The sequence below is a fragment of the Mustela erminea genome, chromosome 18 (assembly GCF_009829155.1).
Source record: "Mustela erminea isolate mMusErm1 chromosome 18, mMusErm1.Pri, whole genome shotgun sequence".
Lineage (NCBI taxonomy): Eukaryota > Metazoa > Chordata > Mammalia > Carnivora > Mustelidae > Mustela > Mustela erminea.
Window position 1 is genome coordinate 11,195,757 of NC_045631.1, and position 24,008 is coordinate 11,219,764.

At 48.3% G+C, this 24,008-nt stretch overlaps 2 protein-coding genes and 1 long non-coding RNA gene across 3 annotated transcripts; 2 read left to right on the forward strand and 1 right to left on the reverse strand.

Moving 5' to 3' along the window:
- Window positions 1–6,360, reverse strand: LOC116577943 (translation initiation factor IF-2-like). The gene is given in 5 exon segments (XM_032321736.1): window positions 1–222; window positions 480–654; window positions 3,734–4,218; window positions 4,220–4,437; window positions 6,300–6,360. Coding segments are annotated over 5 exon segments (1,161 nt in total).
- An 8,753-nt stretch (window positions 6,361–15,113) lies between these two features.
- LOC116577944 (transmembrane protein 11, mitochondrial-like) lies at window positions 15,114–15,544 on the forward strand (the record flags this gene model as incomplete). The annotated part of the gene is made up of 1 exon (XM_032321737.1): window positions 15,114–15,544. A coding segment is annotated over one exon (378 nt), but the record flags the coding sequence as incomplete, so codon positions are not given.
- A 4,462-nt stretch (window positions 15,545–20,006) lies between these two features.
- Window positions 20,007–23,387, forward strand: LOC116578470. Its single transcript, XR_004280892.1, has 3 exons — window positions 20,007–20,384; window positions 20,428–20,429; window positions 23,352–23,387. It is a non-coding gene; the product is annotated as an uncharacterized LOC116578470 (long non-coding RNA).
- Window positions 23,388–24,008: the final 621 nt, after the last annotated feature.

Sequence of the window (24,008 nt, forward strand, 5' to 3'; positions counted from 1 at the left end):
TCAGCTGGGGATGAGCAGTTCCTCTGCGTTGTTTTCTGCCTGGTGGTGGTATCGGCATCCTTTTCCGGCTGGTTCTTCTGGCCAAGTGCAGGCACTCCGGCAGGACACAAGGGGCTCTTTTGGCTGACTTTTTTGGGGGACCTCGGGGGCCACGCGGCCTGACTTGTGGCCAGACCCCTCCTCCTCTGCACCGGGTAGCAGCCCATGGTGGAACTGTAAGAACTGGTAATGGCATTTCGAGTGGGGCAGGAGCTCCTATGGGAGCTGGGGGACTTCTTACTGTATGGGTCTTCTGAGCTCTCTTCCTGGGGGACGGCTCTCAGCAGAGGCCCAGGCCTGGGCACAAAGGAAGAGAGTCCTCCGTGGACCCCCAGGGGACTAAATGCCCTCTGTGGGGTCCCAGTTCCTTTAGGGTCCTTTCTGTGAGGACCCTGGTCCTGGGCCAACCCTTTGCCTCTCCGACTGGGGTCTCCGCCTACCCGCTCCGCTGTGGAGACATCATGGACATTCCTAGGTGCCGAGGGCCGCAGCCCGGTGACGAACCGCTTCTGCAGCACACAGGGGGTGACCGTGTCCACGATGGACTCGCAGTTGCGGCGGCAGGACACCTGCGATCCAGGAGCTGACAGCATCGCCTTCAGCCCGCAGCCCCACCTGCAGAAGGTGGTGAGGAGTCCCAGAAAAAGAAGGCGCAGGGTCTCCAGGATCCCGGAGAAAGCTGCTAGGAGTGAGCATGGTTGCCAACTCGTGGAGGACCGCCTGCGAATGGACCCCGGCGCGTGGACCGCCGGTGGAGCCCTGGGCGCCAAGAGTTGTCTTCGGCCACAGGGAGCCAGGTGGGGGCCCCGCAGAGCCCGGGGATGGGGGGAGGGGCACGGCCTGCTCAAGGAGGTGCCCATAGAGCAGTAAGGTAAGGCTAGACGCTGAGGATAGCAAACTAGGCTCGCAGCGCTCTCCTTCAGCTGCCAAGTCACAGCCGAAGGCCTAGAGCACAATGCGGGACCTGTTGCCAGGACACAGCTCTAGAACCTGGAGCCTGAGGAGTGAGCGCGCGTGCAGGAACCCCTGTGCACTCACACAGCTTCTGTTGGGTCATCACCCGGGTCATGAATCAGGCCTGCAGAGGTGCTGTGGAGGGGTCCACTCCCTCGTTCCCCACACTTGGGGGGTTCACAGATCTCTTGGGCTTGAAGGCTGAACTGAGGAAGAGAAATGGGGGCACAGTGGGAGCCAGCCATCTCCCCTGGCTACTTCTGGGTGGGAACAAGGGAGACTTTACTTTTCATTGTACATCCTCTAGACCATATTTTGTTTTTAAGATTTAAGTCTCCATTGTCCCATCAAGGCATTTCTCAAGGCATTGAGCCCAATGTGGGGCTCAGACTTACAACTCTGAGACCCAGTCACAGGTTCCTCTGCCGAGCCAGCCAGGCGCCCCAGAAGATAAACTTTCATGACGGAAACATTTTTTTGAAAACACTCTTTCTTCCTATCTTGTCTCCCGGCTACCCTGATCGCAAGAGGCCCCATGGAGCCCAGCAGCACAATAAGAAATGTTGTATCACGTTGTATCAGACCTCAAAGCTAACTATGCAGTCATTCCTTCCATCATTTCCCAAAAGTTCCATTCATTTCTGTGCAATTTTGGAATTCTCCTGAAGATAGGCAAGCATTTTCCTAGAGCAGTAGATGTATGTCTCTTGCATTTCAGAAATCCCCCAGTGTCCCTGCCTTCCATCTGGGGCTTCAGGGTTGCCATGAGCCCACTCACCCAAGGCAGGGGGTGTCCTTTCACGGACTCCTCAGCTGAGGCCGGTCACAGCAGGACGGAGCCCGCCCCGCTGCTGAGGTCCACCTGTGGCAGCTGTGCGCTTGGCCTGAGGCCCCTCTGCAGGCCACATGCTGTCCACGCCTAGAGAGGTCCTGTGGGAGGACTAGAAACTTGTTCACCATCTGTGGATACTTTGTAAGGTCCTTGCAAAGTGATAGCTCAGCTCCCTTGTGAGAGCAGGGGAATCTACAGTTCCCGGTATTGAAATCTAGGATTTTCCTTACCAATATTTCAGTACTTCTGAAATCTCACAGAAGTGGAAAAGGCAGGATCTAAAGTTTAAACATACACAGCATGCCTCCTATGATACAGACCAACAGAGATTACTGCTCATGTCCGCTGAAAGTTGTGCAAGTAGTTAAAAGCTAGCAAAGGCAGACACAAAGCAATTTTATATCAGTACTAGAGGACATGTGAATCATTTGATATATTAGACAGCACAGTGCAGAGTAATGAGGAAATGAGCTATTGCTACATTTCACTAACATGACCTTGAGTGAGCAAGCCGGAAATAAAAAAGGACCTAACGTGTTTTTGCATCACTGTTGTAGCTTTGATTCCTCCTGTTTGTTTCCTAACTTTGCATTCACCTACATTCTGGCACAATAGCAAATAACATTCGTGGAAACAGACGTTATTGCCCCTTAGCTAATTTTAAAGGAAACACTTCTTTGTAATTTCTCCATTTAAAAGAGATACCGGCTCCTGGGTGGCTCAGTCTTTTAAACACCTGACTTGGGCTCAGGTCAGGATCTCAGTGTCTTGGGCTAGAGCCCCAGTCATAAGGCTCCCTGCCTGACATGGAGTATGCCTCTCTGTCTCCCTGTACACCTCCCCTCTTCTCATGCATGCTCTCTCAGTCTTTCTCTCTCAAATAAATAAAATCTTAAAAAAAAAAGAAGAAGAAGAAGAAAAGAAACATGAATGACCTTTTTCCTATGGGTCAGTCTATTCCTTCCTATTCAGGAATCTTAAAATGTTTAACTATCTCACATTACATTTGAGAGAACAGCTTTATTTTTGCACATTAAATGCTGATTGATAAATGTCCAGTTGTTGCCTGCAGTTGGGTAAAGAAGCCATATTCCTGGTGGCAATTGTCAATTGTGATGACTAGTTGAGACACATTTTGATCACTTCCCTTTCAAATATCATTCTGTCTGAACACTACATGTATTTTTGTGAATGCAGAATTTAGTAAATAATGCAATATACATGGAGAAAATAAGCTTAAAATTGGTAATTTCAGTAAGATATTCATTCTGTATTCTTTTTTTTTTTAAGATTTTATTTATTTATTTGACAGACAGAGATCACAAGCAGGCAGAGAGGCAGGCAGAGAGAGAGGAGGAAGCAGGCTCTCTGCTGAGCAGAGAGCCTGATGCGGGTGTCGATCCCAGGACCCTGGGACCATGACCTGAGCCGAAGGCAGAGGCTTTAACCCACTGAGCCACCCAGGCGCCCTCATTCTGTATTCTTATTTATAGGATTCAATTAATTATATGACCCAATTTTATTTATATGATTCAATTCACTGGATCTGTAGTAAAATTAATTTTGAGTGGGTTTTTGGTTATTTTTTCCACCTTGGTTTGAATAATTAGCCATGTCCTCTGATATCTCATTGCTGAGAAATATCATGGTAAAAACAAAAGGCTTGGTGTGTTCCTTAAAGATGTGTGGACCTGCTGCAGGTCCTGGAATTATGCTAATCCAGCAAATGCACAAGAACTAGAGGCAGGAAAGCCTTCAGCTGCTTTCCAGTCCCAGATCAAGGAACACAGTCTAGTGACTAGTGTGTGTGTGTGTGTGTGTGTGTGTGGTTTTTCTTAGGTGAAAATTGAGGTTTTATTTTATTTTTTTTAATAATTTATTTATTTTCGGAAAACCAGTATTCATTACACTGGTTCATTATATTGACTCAGCGCATCTAGGGACGCGCAGCGCGGCGACCCGCCCGGTGGCGCCTTCCAGGGTGGTTCGGCCCGCCCCCCACCCCCGGGGGCCTCAGAGCCTGGGCTCACGCGGGGCGCCCGCCGGCCGCCACCTCCCGCCGCCCGCCCTGGATGGTTCTCTCTCCATCCGTTGGGCATCTGCTCTGACCCTGCTGTTCCCCGCTCCGTGTCTCTCCCATCCGGCTCCCCGCCCAGGCCTCGGGCCCGGGTTCGGCTCCTCGCCTTCCCTGCCCGTGCTCTCCCCCCCCGCCCCGACTTCGCGCGCCCTGCCTGTCCGTGCCCCGCTTCCCGCTGCAGCCCCCTCGCCTTCTGTGGCCAGAGGGGCCTGGGTTCGCGGGTGCGGGGAGGGACGCGGTTGTGGGTAACAGCGAGCTCCGGGGTGCTTGGGAAGGGAGAAGGGTCCGGTCCGCCTCCGGTGGCTCTGGCGGGGGGGGAAGGGATGGGGAGAGGGCGGTGTCGGGTGTCGGCCTTGGAGGCCAGTGGCGGCGCCCGGCGGGACTGGGGGGGCCTCCTCAGTCACGGGCCGGCAGCGTCTGGGTTTCCGCGCCCCGCGGGTTGGCCGCGGACGCAATCGGCGTCGAGGCGGGGTGGCCTGACCCCTCCCTTGGCCTCGCCTGGGACTGGACTTGGTTCTGACAAGCCTGCTCTCTCCTGCAGATGATCCTGAGAGACCTGTGTCGCTTCATGTTTGTCTACCTTGTTTTCTTGTTCGGGTTTTCCACAGGTAATGGGCTTGCTCAGGGCTGGTGGTGGGCAGAGAACCTGCTCACCTCAGCTTCCTGAGGACTCTGCAGGGGCAGGGTGGGGAGAGGCCCACTGGGGTATGTATCTGTAGCTGAGAGAGTTGGAAAATAAAGAACACAAGAAATGAGCAGGTGAACATGGAAATGTAATTCATAAAACATTGTAAGCAATTTTAGAGGTATAGCTGCATTTGGCTTCAATTTTTTTTTTTACATTTTTACTTTTAATTTTTAAATTAATTAATTAAATTAATTAATTCAGTATGAGAGAGAGAAAGAAAGAGAGAAAGCAGGAGAGGAGCTGAGGGATTGGGGGAGAGAGAATCTTAATCAGCCTCCATCCCCAGGGCAGAGCCTGTCCGCACAACCCTGAGATCATGACTTGAGCTAAAATCAGGAATTGGCACTTAACTGACTAAGCCACCCAGGTGCCCCTTTTTAAATTTTAATTTTGACATTATTTCGGATTTTCAGAAAACTTGTAAGAATAATGTAAATAACTTTACTTATTACCCCGAATCCCCAAATTTTACCACATTTAAAAATCACATTCTGCTACACACACACACACACACACACGCACGCACACACACATATGTGCATGCACACCACCACCACCACCACCATACAAAAAAAATAGTAAGCTGCAGACACGATCAGCCCTTTACCACTGGATAAAGTCTGCATTTCCTAAAAACAAGAATATTTTTCTTACATAAAACAGTGTATAATGATCAAAATAAGGAAATAAAACACTGATACAGTGCTTCTAGCTAATCTACCAGCCTTATTCAGATTTCACCAATTGTCCTAATAATGTCCTTTACAGAAATGAAAATCCCAGATCATGCAGTTGTCAAGTCTCTTTAGTTTCTTTAATCTGGAGTGATTCCTCAGTCTTTCCTTGTCTTGTAACCTTAGCATTTTTAATGAATAAAGGCTGGTTTTTACAATGTCTCTCAGTTTGGGTTTGTTTGATGTTTCCTCACAATTAGATTCAGGTATGTATTTTTTTAAATCAGAATATCAAGGAAGTAATGTGTGTCTTCCTCAGTCCATTGTATCAGGAGTCCCACAATGTTCGTTTAGCCCGTTTCTAGTGATGTTAACTTTAATTACTTGGTTTTGATGGGTCTGCTAGATTACTGTCAAGTAATTATCTTTCGTTTTGGAATCAGTAAGAGTCAATAAGTAATTTGTGAGGAGATGCTTTGAGACTAGGTAAATATCCTGTTTCTCATCAAACTTAAAACAGATGATTCTCACTTGAATCACTTAATCCTAATAGTTGCCAGATGATGATTTTTTAACTCTGTCATTCCTCCTACATTTATTAGCTGGCGTTCTATTGTAGGGAGGAACTTTCCATTCTCCTGCATTCATTTATTATTTACATCATCGTGGCCTCACAGATTCTCTTCTGGTTTTTCTTTTTCTTTTTTTCTTTTTTTTTTGTTTCTTTTTCATGGATTCTCACTTTGTTAAATGGGTCATAATCTTAACTATTACCATCTATCTTGATGCTGAGATTGTCTGAGCAATCATCTTTGGGAGCCTCTCCAAGCTGGTTCCTGAGCTCTTGACACATCTACAGCATTTCTGGGCACCTGGTTCTGCTTTGATCCTCATCTGAGTCCTGCATTTACATGGCTCACATGCACACCGTCCCCTGTCCCCATCCCAGAGCCTGTTTTGGAATCTCTGTCTCAGAGTTATGGACAGTTTTGCCTGGGAGCTTTGACTGATAGGGATGGATGTGGGCTCCAGCACCTGGTATGAAGGCCCTGGTCTCTCGGTACCCATGGGAAGGGATTTGGCCAAGTGGGTTCATGGCTACCAGCTATGCAGGAACCATGGGGCACAACTGTTATGAAAGCTGTCAGACTCCAGATTATTTTTCCCAAAGAAAGGTGTAGTGTGCTGCAAGAGGCTATTCTGCTCTGAGCTGCTTAGTCCCTATCATTCTGGAATGAGTTAGCTCTGGGTCACAGACTAAGGTACACAGGCAGACAGAGTGTGATTGAGAAGCTGGGTGTGGATTCAGAACTGATATGTAAAGTTAGGCAGGTTGTGTGCTGCACAAAGGTGACTATATTCACATTGTATATATAGATTTGCATATTTAACAGTTTTTTTTCCCTAGAAGATGATGATAAAACTCTTAGTGTAACGAAACAGTATACAGTTGACCCTTGGACAACAGGGGGATTAGGAACACCAACTCCCTGCACAGCTAAAAATCTGCAAATAACTTTTGACTCCCCCAAAACTTTAATAATAGCCGACTGCTGATTGAAAGTCTTACCAATAACATAAAACATGCGGTATTCTTATAATAAATAAGCTAGAGAAAAGAAAAAGTTATTAATAAAATCATACAGAAAATACATTTACAGTACTATACTGTATTTATTGAGAAAAATCTGTGTATAAGTAGACTCATGAAGTTCCAATCCATGCTATTCAAGGATCAGTGTGGATGGAACTTGATCATCAGAGGAAGAGAAATATATATCATATGTATTATATGATCTCACTTATATGTAGAATTTAGAAACAAAACAGATGAATATAGGGGAAGGGAGGGAAAATTAAAACAAGCCAGAATCAGAAAGGGAGACAAACCATAAGAGACTCTTAATTACAAGTAACAAGTTAGAGTTGCTGGAATGGAGGTGTGTGGGGGGATGGGGTAACTGGGTGTTGATGGGCCTTAAGGAGGGCACTTAATGTAATGAACAACTGTTGAATCACTCATTAAACTCTACCTCTGAAACTAATAGTAACTGTATGTTAATTAATTGATTTTGAATTTAAAAAATACCAACATTTTTTTTACAGAGCTAGAAGAAACCATCCCAAAATTTGTATGGAACTACAAAAGACCCCAAATAGACAAAGCAATCTTGAAAAAGAAATGCAAAGCTGGAGTCATCACAATTCTGGACTTCAAGTTCTCTTACAGAACTGTAGTGATCAAGACAGTATGGTACTGGCACAGAAATAGACACACAGATGAGTGGAACAGAATAGAAAGCCCCCAAAGGTACCCATACAACATGGTCAACTAGTCTTTGACAAAGCAGGAAGGACTATCCAATATGAGAAAGACAGTCTTTTCCTGAAATGGTGTTCAGAAAACTGGACAGCAAGATGAAGAAGAATGAAACTTAACCATTTTCTTAAACCATACACAACTATAAATTCAAAATGGATGAAAGACCTAAATGTGAGACAGGAAACCAACAAAATCCTAGCGGAGAATACAGGCAGTAACCTCTTTCACATTAGCTGTAATAACTTCTTACTAGATATGTCTCCTGAGGCAAAATGAACTACCAGGACTTCATCAAAATAAAAAGCTTCTGCACAGCAAAGAAAACAATGAACAAAACTGAAAGGCAAACTAAAGAATGGGAAAAGACATTTTAAAGTGACACATCCAATAACGGGTTAGTATCCAAAGTCTATAAAGAACTTGTAAAACTCAACACCAAAAATATGGGCAGAAGACATGAATAGACATTTTTCCAAAGAAGATATACAGATGGCCAATAGACACGTGAAAAATCTCCACATCACTCATCATCAAGGAAATGCAAATCAAAACTACAGAGATATTACCTCATGCCAGTCAAAATAGCTAAAATGAACAACCCAGGAAAAAACAATTGTTGATGAAGATGTGGAGAAATGGGAATGCAAATTGGTGCTGTGTTGGTGGGAATGCAAACTGGTGTAGCCACTCTGGAAAACAGTATGGAGATTTCTAAAAAAAAAAAAAAACTACCCTAATTTTAAATAATTCTAGTAATTTCACAACTAGGTATTTACCAAAAGGATATAAAAATTACTGATTCAAAGGATACATGCACCTCGATTTTTTTTTAATTTTTATTTATTTATTTGACAGAGATCACAAGTAGGCAGAGAGGCAGGCAGAGAGAGATGGTGGGCGGGGAAGCAGGCTCCCCACTGAGCAGAGAACCTGATGAGGGGCTCCATCCCAGGACCCTGGGATTATGACCTGAGCTGAAGGCAGAGGCTTAACCCACTGAGCCACCCAGGCACCCCAGTACACCCTGATGTTTACAGCAGTATTAACAACAATAGCCATATCACGGAAAGAACCCAAATGTCCATGGAGTAGATAAAGAAGATGTGACATATATCTACAAAGGAATATTGTTCAACCATTAAAAAAAGAGTGAACTCTTGCCATTTGTAATGACGTGGATGAAGCTAGAGAGTATTGTGCTAAGCAAAATAAGTCAGTCAAAGACAAATACCGTATCATTTCACTCATATGTGTAATTTAAGAAACAAAACCAATGAACACAGAGGGAGAAAAAAGAGGCAAGCCAGGAAAAACACTCTTAACTATAGAGAACAAGCTGATGGTTACTGAAGGGGCGGTGGACAAATGGGAGAAGCAGGGAGAATGGGTTAGATTGGGTATTAAGGAGAGCATTCATTGCCATGAACACTGTATGTCTGTAGATGGTGTATGTATGTAAATGGTGAATCACTAAATTGTACACCTGAAACTAAAATTACACTGTATGTTAACCAACTGGGATTTAAATAAAAAGGTGGTGAAAATAAGTTTTAGGTAATATCATACTAAATGGTGAGAGATTGAATGCTTCCTCCCTAAGTTCAGAGACAAAGTAAAAATGTTTGATCCTACCACTGCTATGCAACTTTATATTTGAAATCCTAAGCAGCGAGAAATGACAAGGAAAATAAAAGTTATATAGAGTGGAAAGTATTAAACCATCTCTGTTCATAGACAACTGGATGGTCTATTTAGAAAATCCCGAAGAACATAAAAAGTAATTTCAGAAGTAGTGAATTTAGTATTACCATAGGATATAAAGTTAATGTATTAAGAAGTTTATTTCTGTGTGTAAATATAAAATAATACTAATATGTTAAAATGAAATTTATATCAACTGACAATAAACATATGTAAAGTGGAAAAACTCTTTAGAGTACTATTTTAGGGACTCCCAAGTGGCCCAGTCAGTTAAACATCCAATTCTTGATTTTGGTTCAGGTCTTAATCTCAGGATCATGAGATGGAGCCCCCTGTCAACTCCAAGCTCTGCAGGGGGTCTGCTGGAGATTCCCTCTCTCTCCCTGTCCCCCTACCCCTCCCCCTGTTCATACGCTCTCTTAAATAAATAGATAGATAAATAAATAACTATTTACACTAGCATCAAACCACTTAATACTTATGTATAAATCTTACACAATATATGCATGATCCACATCTTGAAAACTGCAAACACTGATTATAAAAATCAAAGAACAACATGGATAGATATAAATCATGCATGGATGAAAGACCCAACATTGTTAAGATGTCAACTCTACCAAAACTGATCTAGAGATTGAACACCATTTCAATCAAAATTCCTCAGGACTTCTTTGGTACAAAATGACCATCTGATTATAAAATTTATATGTAAAGCAAAGAAACTAAAAAAAAAAAAATAGAAACTGATTTTGGAAAAGAAAACAAAGTTAAAGGGCTCATACTACCTCATTTCCAGACTTACTGTTAATTAAAACAGTCAGAAAAGTGTGGTATTGGAGAAAATATAGAAATATGGATCGGTACAAGAGCATAGAATAGTATATAGAGTCCAGAAATAGATCCACTAAAGTACTGCCCACCTGATTATTGACAAAGATGCAAAGACAATTTGTGGAAAATGATATTTTCAATCAGCTGTTGGAAAAACTTTATTTCCATGTGAATAATAATAATAATAATCAATACCTCACACTCCCTACAATTCACACAAAGTGGATCATACACCTCAATATTTGTATGGGTATTAAGAAAGCCCTTCCGCCCCCCGCCAACATCCTGTTTTGTAGCATTAGAGAAGTCCCAGCCAGGAAACAAGGAGCATGTGCAGCAGAATTCAGGTGCTAGTTGAAGTCAGTGCAGTTACTGTAGCTGTGGCTAAAACAAGAGATGAAACTGAAGAATGAATATAGAGCACGAGAAGTGTCCCACATAATTCTTATTACTATCAGGGGATGGTTTCATATAGCGATGTTTTCACTGAATTGGAAGTTCAATTCAATGAACTTCCACCTGGACATTTTGCTGTTCTTATGTGAACGGATATATAAAGAGCAGGGTTGCCATTCTTCCTGAGGTGGTGATATTGATTACCAAGGGGAGTCTAGGTTGCTCTATACAATTGGGACAGATAGGACCATGTCTGAAATCCTGGGGAACACTTGGGTGCCACTTATTACTTTATCTACTTAATAATAAATCTTAATGGAAAGTCTAATAACCTAATAAAGACAGGACCAAAAAGGGTGCATATTCCCTAGGAATAAAGGTTCTCATTATACTATGGGAAGAGCCCCATACAGCTGAGATGATGGCCAATGAGAACATAGAATGTGTAGTGAAAGAAGGAGTTATAAATGTCAACTATAGCCTTGTGATCAATTACAGTACAACTGATCAATTAAGGAACAACTGAAAAATGGGTAATCTGACACTTGGGAAGAAGTAGAAATGATGGTGGTCACTGAGTTCTATAAAGGTTTTCCAAGAGAGGTAATGGTGTGGAAGTACCTCAGTGAGTTTCAAATCTGAGTTTCATTTTCTATCTCTGCGTGAAGAAGAATTGAAAATAATCTGGGATAGCTGTCTTTTATTCCAGTACTTTCTATGCATCTGCATATGATTGGGTCATAGAGATCTAATCTTTATTAGCTACAGGTTTATCTCTCCCTTGAGCATGTTCATGAGAAACTGGGTTGTAGTGAGAGATTATGCCACCCTGGGAATCTTTCCAAAATACGTGTCTTTCATGGTACTTTGTTCAAAGACCACTGATGACTTCTTCTTGCCCACAAGATAAAACCTTTTACACTGTAAAATATTTTAGAATATTCATAGCCTGGACCCTGCCCCTTTCTATGGCTTCTCTAAGCATCCTCCCTCACCTTCCAAAATGTCAGCTCCAGCCCCACAGGACTACTGTCCATTCCCTAAACAGGGAGTGATTAAGCATCCATATTATGAACTTCTCTCCTTCCCCACATTCCCCCAAAGCATAGTCATTTATGATCAGTGATGTAATCAGTCACTGCTTCAGGACTCAGAGCATTTGTGCTAAGAATCCTGAATTGCTGTGTCTTTAATGAATTCTTTTAAGATCTAGACTCCTTTGGGATCCAGAGTCTCTCAGGCCCAGGGATGTATAGAATAGGAGATGTGAGAAAGGATGTTGCAGATACAGGTGATGACTACAGAAGCTGTCACTTCACATGTCTTAGTTAATAAAGGGAAACAGGACCTTAAGTTACTGTGCTGGAGTCACCCTCAGACACACTGGGTAAGTTGGGCAGAGGGTGAATGAGCTGGACCCTTAGGGTCCTTCCAATTCAAGGGTCTTGCAATGGTCTTGTGATGTTCTGCAGGATGGTTCTTCAGGTATGATAACATTCCTCTTCTTCACCTCCCTGCCTTCTAAGACTTCCCTACATCCTAGAAATATTTTAATTAATGTTTACCAGTTACATTTTTGTTGTCAATAATAACATTTGTAAATATTACTGTGCCATGTATTCTTACAAGACTGTATAATTCCGATGTAATGACAGCTCTTGTGGCAGGTTTTATTATTTTTTTAATTCAATTAGCCAAAACAACATTAGTCTCAGATGTAGTGTTCCACAATTCATCAGTCGTGTATAACACACAGTGCTCATCACATCATGTGTCCCCCTTAATGCCCATCACCCAGTTACCCCAATTCCCCTACCCACCTCCCCTTCAGCAACCCTCAGTTTGTTTCCCATAGTTAAGAATTTTCATGGTTTTTCCCCTTCTCTAATTTCTTCCCATTCAGTTTTCCCTCCCTTCCCTTATGATATTCTGCACTGTTTCTTATAGTCCACATATGAGTGAAACTTATGATAATTGTCTTTCTCCAATTGTCTTATTTCACTTAGTACAGTTCCATCCACATAGATGTAAATGGTAAATATTCATCATTTCTTATGGCTGAGTAATATTCCATTATATATAGATATAGATATAGATGATATAGATATAGATACCTTCATTATCTGTTCAGCAGCCAAAGGAAACCTCAGCTCCTTCCATAGTTTGACTATTGTGGACATTGTTAGTATGAACATTAGGGTAGAGGTGCCCCTTCGTTTCATTATATCTGTATCTTTGGGGTAAATACCTAGTACTGCATTTGTGGGTCATATTTGTAACTTCTTGAGGAACTTCCATACTGTTTTCCAGAGTGGCTGTACCAGCTTGCATTCCCACCAACAGTGTAAGAGGGTTCCCCTTTCTCCACATTCAAATCAACATTCATTGCTTACTGTCTAACTAATTTTAGCCATTCTGAATGGTGCAAGGCGTTATCTCATTGTGGTTTTGATTTGTATTTCCCTGATGACAAGTGATGTTGAGTATTTTTTCATGTGTCTTTGGCCATTTGCATGTCTTCTTTGGAGAAATGTCTGTTCATGTCTTGTGGTAGGCTTTAATGTAGTAGTCCTAGCCCTTGTTTTATTTTAGAATCACCTGGTAACTTTAACATTTTTTGCACAGGCCTCCTCTAAGATTGTGATTATATTTATCTGAGGGCACCCAGTAATCTTCATTTTTAAAAGCCTCATATATATTTACCATGTACTGCGTAGTCCCTGGACCACAGCACTGCAGTCACTGGGCGCTAATTAAAAATGTAGAACTATAGGACACCTAAGTGTCTGCCTTCAGCAAGGTCATGATCCCAGGGTCCAGGGATCTATCCCCACTTTGAGCCCTGCATCAGGCTTTCTGCTTGGCGGCAAGTCTGCTTCTCCCTCTCCCTCTGCCTGTCACTCCTCATGCTTATGTTCTCTCTCTCTGTGTCAAATAAATAAAAAAAATCTAAAACAAAATATAGGACCAGTCTCCTGAATCAGAATCAGCATGTTAGCAGAATGCCTGGGTGATCTGAATGGGTATTTAATTCTAGAAACACTGTGCTAGGTGATTCTTATGGGCAGTCCAGGCTGAGAACTACTGACCATGGGTGAAAGATGAAAGGGTCATTACATAATTAGTGGGAGCATCTGCAAGTGTTGTCTCTGGTTAATGATTCCTCATCACACCCTCAACACAAGAGATGGATCCCACTCATTTATTAGGAAGCAAAATTATGAAAAACCAGCTGTATGATTTCCCTTAGATGTTTGTTCCCACTATAATGCCAGTATGTAATGTCCATGTGTAAAAATTGCTAATGTGGGTGGATCAAACAGCACCAGCAGGGTGTAGTCTAAGCAGGTGGATTCAGTTCGGTCTTTAATGAAGGACCCTCCCACATCTCTTGATAGTTCTCTGCTTCATCACCTTTTAGACACATTGAGGAGTATTAGGGTTCTCCAGAGAAATAGAACCAATGGGAGATTATATTTTTATCTATATCTATATTTAAATATCTATAAATCTGATAATATGTCTCTATTATCTGTATCATCTGTAGTCATGAAAAGAGTAGTCTTATCTGAGGTACCCCAACACTTTCCATGGGTACAGTATTACATTAATAAATCTGTAACATAGTGACAAATTTAGTGCTAAATGGTCGAAGCTAATGAGTACTTGTTCTGAGAGGATTCGATAGGATCGGGTATTTTAACATAATAGGAGTTTGCTGTCTGTAAATTTGAAAGAATGCATGTCTCAGCCTGAAGCACAGCCAATGGATATTTATGGAACATAACACAGTGCTATATCGAGGCACTGTGCCAGGTGCTGACACTTCTGCAGTCATGAAGGCAGACGTGGCCTCTCCTGCATGTTTACCATCCAATAGGGAGAGCAGCTGTAAGCAATCTCCTGGGCATTCAGTGCTTGAGGGACAAGTATGGGATGCCTGGAAAACATAGTAGCAGGTTCTTATTGGTCTGGGGAAGGGGGCCAGGAGAGATAGATACAGCTGAGTAAATGACATATAATATGCTGAAGGGTAAGTAGGAACAAACCAGGTGAGGAGGGAGCAGAGAGAGGAAGATGCTAGGCAGGGGGAACAGCAAGTAGAAAAGACTGGTGGCAAGAAATTGTGCCTTTCAAGCCCAGCATTTCTGGAGAGGTGAATGTGAGTGTCACTATGGGGCCAAGCGAAGCTGTGGAAGTCAGCAAGGGTCAGATCTTGAAGCACCTTTTGTGCAGTTCCTTTGAGAGGAATTTTGCCTTTTCCTTAAGAGCAATGAGAATCTGTGAAGACTTTAGGGAGAATGATGATCAGATTTTCATCTTAGAATGCCACAGTCTGAATGAAAGATATTGAAGGAGAGAGTGTCCAAGGGTGGAAGCCGGGAGAAGAGTGAAGAGGTTATTCCAATAGTACAGACAAGGCATGATGCCAGCCCAGCCAGAATAGTGATGGTTGAGAGAAGGAGTGGATGAATGGGAAAGAGGTTTAATGTGGCAGAATCTTAAAGACATGTTGAAAAACTGCATATTGAAGATGAGAGAAAGGATGGAAGGGAAGAAAACTCTCAGGTGTATGATTTGCATTTTGATATCTTTTCGACGAGACGGCCTGCTGGATCACCGTGGGCAACTGCCTGCACAAGACCACCGTGCTGGCGGGCACCGCCTATCTCTTCACCCCGCTGGCCCTGCCCTTGGATTACTCCCACTACATCTCGCTGCCCGCCGGCGTGCTCAGCCTGGCCTGCTGCACCCTCTACAGCATCTCCTGGCAGTTTGACCCCTGCTGCAAGTACCAGGTGGAGTACGACGCCTACAAACTGTCCCGTCTGCCCTTGCACACACTCACTTCCTCCACCCCGGTGGTGCTGGTCCGGAAGGACGACTTGCACAGAAAGAGACTGCACAACACGATAGCACTGGCCGCCCTGGTGTACTGTGTAAAGAAGATTTACGAACTCTATGCCGTATGATTGCAGTAGGACGGGGAGAGAAGCAAACGACCCAGCCCACGAGAGACGACCCGAGGAGTGGGGAGGGGTCTGAGCTGGCCGAATACGCTGGATGCACACTCGTCGCTCCTCCTCGCAGGAGCTGCGCGCCGAAGGCATGTCAGTGCCGTCTGCTCGTTCCATCCCACACGTGCCTTTTTAGACTCTTCCCTGCAGCCAGGACTGGAAGCCTGCAAAGCACACTTCCCAGACGCCCCGGCAGGTGACAGGGCCTACAGGAGGCATGGCAGGTGTCCTGGAGACGGGAAGGAGGGAGGAGCCATCCCAGGCCAGGGTACTGTGGCACCGCAGGCCGCAGTGGTGATAGCAGTGGTGACAGCAGACACCCCCAGGGGTGTGGTGCTCAGCTCTTGCTCCAGCAAGTGGGAATCGGGTGGGTGTCCTTATTGTCCCCTTGCCTCTCCTGTCCTCCCAACACCTCTGTCAACAATGCTCTGTAGTAAATTCCTTCTGCTTGAAATACCTACGGGGGCTTCCTCTCCCAACTGACACTGACTAGCACACAGAGAAACTTACCACCTTTTACAGAGAGAATTGAAACTCAGAGCAAGGCAGTGACTTAACCAAAGGCAAACCCAGCACCTCTCCTCTCTCACTATGTGCTAGTCACCCCAGTCCCATTTCTGGAACACTCGAGCTCACGCACACTCCAGAGCCTTCACAGGGATTCTCTCTGTGCAGAACATTCTGTCTCCAGCTCTGCCTGTGCACACTCTCCACGCGGGGCCCATGCAAATGCTCCCTCTGGAAAGACATCTCCTCTAGCCCCCCATAGTCTCCAAGTCACTCTACTACATCATCCTGCTTCATTTCTTCTTAGAAAACCTCTGCAAGGATTTACTTGGTTGTTATCTCACTAGGACTGAAAAGCCCATGAGGCCAGGCACAGTGTTCGTCTTACTAAATGCTGTGTCTCTGGGGCCAAGATTGGGACACAGAGTGCATGCCATACTTATTTGCTCTAAGAATCAATGAACAGAAAGGGTGCTCGATTACTTGTGAGCCCAGCTAGGACCGGGCCATCCTGCTGGCTGGCTGGCTGCTAGCCTCTCAGGAGTCTTTCGGGGGTCCCACTGCCCAGGAGTGCCTACAGCCACAGGGATTCTGATTTCCACCATTCCGTCTGTGCCCTCAGCGCATGCTCAGTTACATGCCGAGGGAACTAACCTGCCTATGAACTGTGAAGCTTCCAGAATGTGTGTGAGCACTAAGAGTGATCAAGAGGCAACCCTGGCGGGTGAGGGGGCTGTGTCTCAGCTCAAGTCAGCAGACTGGAAGCAAACGGCCTGCAATAGCCGTTGGAGGCCTTACATCTCCTCTGTGTGGTTGACATGGGTGTGCGACCTGTCCTTGTTGACAAAGACAATGACATTTCCAGAGCTCCTCCTGAGGGGCACCACAGCACAGTGTAATCTCCGCAACCAGACAGCTTGGGTTCAATTCCTGGCACCATTCCTGACTGACAGGGTGACCTCGGAAAGTCACTCAGGTCCTCTGCGACTCAGTTTTCTCATTTACACAATGAGAACATTGATAATAAGAGCATCACTTTCACGGGGTTGTTGTAAAGATTAATAGTTAAATCACTTAACATGTTTACAGCAGGGCTTGGCGGGACATCACCACCCGTTGTTACTGGTACCGGTGTAACATGTATGTACAAGTTCCATGCGTGTATCATATGTAATGCTCAGAGCAGTCCCGTGAGGCAGGGCACTAATATCACCCCCACTTGACAAACAAGGAAACTGAGCAAGTAGTTGTAGAAGTAGCCCTGGAAGCAGAGTGTGGTGCCAGGCTTCACACTCAGCTGTTCTAAAATCCCGAGAGACCCTCTCCCAACCAATCTCTTATACCCTGTGGGCTGCTCTCCACACAGTAGCCAGAAAAATCTGCCTAAAACCTTGGTCAGACTATGTCCAGTGCCCTCCCACTGAACTGAGGGTATGATCCAAGGGACCTGAAGCAGCACCTGTGTCCCTCGACTTCATCACACTTCACTAGCACTGACCTTGTTTCTGTTCTCCCAATCCTTCAAGCTTGTTCCTGCCTCAAGGCCTTTGCATTTCTGCTCACTCTACCTGAAGTTGTCTTCCTCCAAACATTACCATAATTTCACCTTCCTTGTCATTTAGATCTGTTTTAATTAGACACGTGTTCAGTTGCTACGAAAATCCAACTCACAGCGGCATTTCCTATATTCTACGTATCACGACGTCTGGAGGATGAAGGCCCAGGGCTGGTGCTGTGGTGCTATGATGTCACTGAAGGCCCAGGCTCTTTTCATCCACCTCTCCATCTCCTGTTGGCTTTCCCCCTCCTGCTGTTGCTGTTGTTGGTCACAAAATGGCTCCTGTACCCCCAGGTATCACAGCCATAGTCTAGGCAAGAGGAAAAGTGGATGCTGCTTTTCCTGACCTTCCCGTCTAATGTTGCCTCCCCAGGCGCTCTTTACCTCACTCCCCCATCTTATTCTGATCCTGTATCACTCCTTGGACTTTTCTTACTTGTTTCCTTGCTGGTTGATCCACTCTTGCCCCTGAAACAGAAGCCCAAAAAGCAGGACTACACCCGTCATGTTCCTTTCTCATCCGCGGCTGTGGCCCAGTGCCAGAAACACAGGGATATTTGTTGAATGAATGAACACTGGAGTCCCCTAGCTAGCTTGGTGCCAGAGTCAGGATTCCAAATCAGACTGCTCACCTCAAGGGCCTGGACATTTCACAGAGAGTCCCTGGGACCCTGTGTGTGAGGAATCCAGGAAGTCGGGGGAGCTGCCCCGTCTGTGTGCAGGTTGTGGACCTATGAACAAGGAGCCTGTGTTTGCCGGCCTGGATGCAGAGAGAGGTTCTGCGCTCGAGCCCCACATCGGGCTCCCTGCTCGGCGGGGAGCCTGCTTCTCCCTCTGCCTGCCACTCCTCTGCTTCTGCTCACTCTGACAGATAAATAAATAAAACCTTAAAAAAAATAATATGAGTAGGGTGAAATGAGGTCAGATGGGAGGGCGCCGATTGAGTCTGGCTGGTGAGTTCACAAGAAGAGGAAATCTGGACACACAAGGAGACCGTGTGTGTGTGTGTGTGTGTGTGTGTGTGTGTGTGTGTTTGCGTGCGTGCACGGGGAGATATGTGAGGACACCCCGAGAATGTGGCTGCTCCCAGCCGAGGAGAGAGGCCTCAGAAGAAACCAGCCCTGGTTTCTTCATCTCCAACTTCTAGGTCCCAGAGGCATGAAAATAAAAATGTGTATGGTGGGGTGCCTGGGTGGCTCAGTGGGTTAAAGCCTCTGCCTTTGGCTCAGGTCATGATCCCAGGGTCCTGGGATTGAGCCCCGCATCCAGCTCTCTGCTCGGCAGGAAGCCTGCTTCCCTTCCTCTCTCTCCACCTGCCTCTCTGCCTACTTGTGATCTCTGTCAAATAAATAAATAAAATCTTTAAAAAAAAAAAAAAACTTCGGCACCTTAAAAAAAAAAAATGTGTGTGCTGTCAGCCCCCCAGTCTGTAGCACTTTGTGTGTGATGGCAGAAGCGCGCCCCACTGGCCCCAAGGTCCCCCAGCCCCTGTTTGTGAAATCGGCCTCTGAGTAGGTGTCTCACCTACTTGATGCTCCCGAGGGAGGCACCTGCTCGAACACGAACTATAAAAAGGCACTTTTATCATCAAACCGTCCTGACCCAGTTTGGGCAGGAGCTCTTCCTATTAAAACCGGAACTCCAGTGTCACCCTCCAGGCCCCTGGCTCTGTGTGGCCCAGCCCTGACTTAGGAGCTGGCCAGGAGGGCTAATGGAAGGCAGCGGCCTCGTCCATGTCCTCCTCTGTCACCGGGCTTTCCCACACCCTGGCACAGAGCAGGGTTTGGTGGCACATGACCGAATCACACCCCTCTTCCGAAGCTCCACGACCGCTGAGCGGCCTCGCTGTCATGCCCACGGCCGCCAGTCTCTAGCAAGGAGTCCGAGATCAGTCAGGGAAATCTGTGCCCTTCCCACACTCACGCTGTGAAACTGGGCCAATTGCTTTATCTTCACACAGGCATGAGCTTGGGGTTCCCCGGGAACGTGGTTTGTGCACACACCGGGGCCTTTTCCGTGTCTGTCCCTGAGTGTGCGGAAGGGCGGGTCCTGCAGCTGACGCGGGCGGGGCGGGGGCCGGGCAAGGAGCCTGGGGATGCTGGAAGGTGCCGCCATGCCCACCCTGCCCGCACCCTTCCAGGGCCTGACCGCCAGGACCACGCGGCTTCTGTCGTCCTTCCTTCCTCCAAGGAAGACGGCGGGACCACAGCAGCAGCCCGTCCTCCAGACGCGGCTGGAAGTGCGGGAGCGTTTGCACCCTCTGTGAGCGTCAGAGGGCCACGGCCGTTAGTGCCGTAAGTATCCCAGGCCTGCCGGCAGCATGCGATGGGCGCAGCCGGAAGTGCGGGCAGTACGCCGGAAGTGCCGGAAGTAGGCCGGCAGCGTCCACCAGGCGTTCACAGGGAGCGTGGCAAGCTGCGGAGCAGGATGTCCCTGAGGTGCCTGGCCGGCCTGCGCCCAGCCGTCTGCTCCCCCAGGCCGGCTGCCAAGGCGCTGAGAGCTCGGCTATGAACACCCACGCCTTACAGCTCAGCCCGTTGAGTAACCCCGTGACTCTTTTTTGAGTCCCGCGTTGGTGGGTGCCACGGGCGGCTGCGCACTTCGCCTCCATTCGCGTGGCTTAGGCGGCAGAGCTGGGCTTAGATCCTGCGGCGTGGGGGACGGACGTGCTCCAGAGTCTCCAGAGCCCACGCCCCGAGGCCGCGAGAGACGGGAAATGCGTGCGCCCGGTATGCTGACGGCTCTGCGCGGTGCTCCCTGATTCTGAGGAACTGTCGTCCAAGGTGGGTGTCCGGCGGACCTTCCACTGCTCTCGCTGGTATCGAGCTGTCCCATCCCCCGTCCTTAAGAGTTGGTGCACTGGGTCATCCAGTCTTAATCTCGTGCACTGCTCCAAACGACCTCGTCTCCAGCCCCCATTCAGCCAGGTATCCCGTGGGGTGCGACAGCCACGTGGGCAACAGGGGCCAAGGACGCCCCCTCTCCACCACTGGGGGAGCTGAGGGAGGGCAGTCCCCGGAGGCTGGGGCTCGGGGTGGGCTGCGTCCAAGCTGGTCCTTTCTCTCTGGGACGCTTCGGGGATTCTCGGGGACTCTGGTGGCAGCACCCTGTCATGGGTGGGTGGTCCTTCCTTCCCAGGTGCCCCTCAGCCCTGGCTTCTTGCTGTGCACTCTGCAGACTCTGATGGGATCCACCCCCACCCACCCCAGAGCTGGCCTCTATTCAGCAGACGTTCCTGCTCACCCTTTGGTGGTCCTGGGAGGCTTGTGTTCTGTCAGTGGGGTGCACGTGCCGCAGCCCCTGTGGTCAAGGCCCGCTTAGTCCATGTCGGTCTGGAAGGCTGCCTTGGGCTTATGACCAGGGAGGAAACCTCTTTCCCTGGGGGGAGGAGAGGGAAGGCACCACAGAGCTCCGGACAGCCCCGTGGGACCTCGTCTTACCATCCCATGTCTCCTTGGGCAGACCTCCGGAGTGTTGGCTTGGGTCAAACCTGTGCAGAGCCTCCTGAGATGACCCAAGGCATCTCTGTAGTGTGTGGATACTGAGAGCCCTGTTCTCAGCCTGTGATGGGATGCAGCATCCTAGCATGGATCCCAGGGAGTCCCCCTCCACAAAGGCACACGCTGTTCCTCCTGCCCAACCGAGGACAGATCTCTCATCCCCTCCTGAGGCACTTGACTGCCCTGCGGTCTTTTTGGATGTGCAGAATGTGCCAGAAGTGACACTGTGTTGTTCAGGGCTGGCCCCTGAGAGTCCATCCCATGCTCCCACTTCCCTGCAATCCTGCTGCCATGCTGCTGGGGGGAGGGGCCACCTCCAAAGAGAGTTCCCCGGGGAGGACAGACAGCGGACTGTGCCTGCTGGATGTCTGCCCAGCGTGTAGGAGAGCTCCCGACCCCCGCCGGCCAGAGGAGGGCCGCTGTGCATGTGTCCCCGCCCCATCAACCCACACTCACAGGAGATGACCTGAGCCTGTGGTTCCCAGCCCCCAGATGCTGGAGCCGCATTGGGCGACTGGAACTGGGATCCACAGAATGTTTTACAGGGAATGTGTGCTGCCATCGACATGAGTTTGTGATAAGTCTCTGTACGTGACCTGGCAGGTTGACTGTGTGTCCTGAGGTGAGAGGCAGGGGAAGGGGTGCTGTGAGGGGAGACTGAAGGGGTCGTTGGGGAGCCCCCCTCTGCTGGGCACACAGGCATCACCTAGATCCCGGTCTTCCACTCCCAGGCTGCAGTCTACTGGGGGGGTGAGCGGTATTTCCCAGCCTCGCCGCAGGCCTGCTGTCCCACCTCTCTGCACACATTTCTGCGCCCGTTGCTGGTGTAGGGTTCAGGCAATGCCCTGTACCCCATTCTCCCATGGTGGAAGTCCAGGTCTCCCAGACGGTGGAGACAGAGCCCTATGGGCACAGGTGGAGGCCAGCACACTGCCTGGAGACCCTACAGCCACATCTTAGGGGTTCCAGGAAACCCAGGCGGACATTTGCTGGCTGCAGCAGGCCAGCAGTCCTGCTCACTTTCAGCTGGGCCGTTAACCCCCTCTCGTGGAGGGAGGGCATCACACGTTTGGGGACCAGGTATGGAACCATCCCGGAGGCACTGAGGTTTTCCACCACTAGCTTGGCTTCTGTTTCTGCCGAGAAAACGCTGTGTCCCAGACAGGACTTCCCCTCCCTGGACTCTGGGCCCTGTGGTGGGAGAGTGGCCATGCTGTGGTTGCCTCGGGTGACAGTGGTGGTACCACAGGCTCTGGAATGGGGCTTGTTTGTTAGTGCAGCAGAGGCAGGTGGGGCCCACTGGCCGGAGGGCCAGGACGTGGGGCAGTACGCAGGGCCGGCCGAGACGGAGGGAGCTAGCTGTAAGGTAGAAGGAGGATGGAAGGTGGCATGAGGAGGGCTTGGTGGCCAAAAGGCTGCGGGGCTGGGAGGGAGCCGTCCGGGGAACCCCGGGAGCCCCTGCATTGGGTTGGGTCCCACCTCATGTCCAGCCGGCCATCAGGCAGGGCTGAGTAAAGGAGTCCTAGAGAAGCCAGAGGAGTCTGCATAGAGGGCAGCTGGTTGGGGGGTCCTCGAGGCGGCCTGGCTTGGGCGATCCCCCAGCAGAGTGCACTGGAGTCCCGAGGGCTCAGCTCTGAGCTGGTTCAGCGCCGTGTGCTTAGGAACTCACTCATTCATCGTTCCTTCAGCCAGCTACCATGTTGTGAGGACCTGCTGTCTGCTGGGCATGTTCCTCTGCATGGGGCATAGAGGCATGGACAAGACAGAATGTAGCCAGCCCTCAGGAGTTGGAAGTCCAGTAAACAGGTGACCCTGGCCTCCTGCCCACACCCTGCGTCCGCAGGGGAGGTGGTCTCTCCAATCCTCTCTGCCAGGACGTCTGCTGGCACCTTCCTGGCACCACTCGCCGGCTTACCTGGTGGCTGCGTGCCACGCTTGGCCGGCGGCTTGAACCTCTGTCCCCACTCCCACATGCTCCTCTCTGTGTCAGCCTTTCTCATCTGTCCTGTGTGGACATGGACCCTCATGTGAGGATGGAGGTGTTCTCAGAGGAAATCCTCCATGTGAGGGACGGGGAGGTCCTGGCCCTTGGAAGCTGCTGCTTCCAACACTGGGGCCCCCAGTGTCCTAGTGCAGGTGTGACCTTGACAGCCCCAGCAGTGACGGTTCTATCTGCTGCCCCAAATCCAGTTCCAAAAATAACATCTGTTAGACTCTCACTGACTCCGTCTCTAACTTCTGTCCCCACAGCTCCTTCACGCTCACATTGACAGCATCTCCGTTCCCTAGAGTGGTTGGAAAACAGAGTCAGAGTCCACCACGTCTCCTTCCCAGGGCTGGTAAGTGTTGCAAAGCAGACATCCTGTTTTCATTTTTGTTGTTGAAAAATGTGTGCCAAATTTCCACAACAGGGGATTCTTGTTATTAGTGAGGAGCTTTTATTAGGAGGGCTTTTTCCTCACTAGCAGAGTGGGAACCAGTAAGAGTGTTTCTGGGGTTGGGCGAAGGCTGGTCAGACGGAGGTCAGGAGATCTACTGGACACTTGTCGTTGGAGGTTGTTGCTGGCCGAGCAGCAGAGGGGTTTGCCTTTAACCCATCTCATAGCCATGCTGAGGGGCACAGGCATCTTGGAGCCAAGAACACTGAGCCTCGGACCTGTGGCCGGCTTGGTCACCCTCCCTACACCCCGTCCTCTGCTTCAGGACATCCAGGTGGGAGGGTGACATCCTCTGGCCTGTCGTAGACCCTTCCTCACACGCTTCCCGCCAGCCCTTCCCGGCCTCCTGCTACAGCCCCAGCCAGGTGGCCCTTTTCTGGACCCCCGAGGGCATCTTTCCTCCGGGAGGCCCCGTAGAGCAGCACTGGTGGATGTTTTTATGGGTCATGTTCTGAACGTCACACCCGAG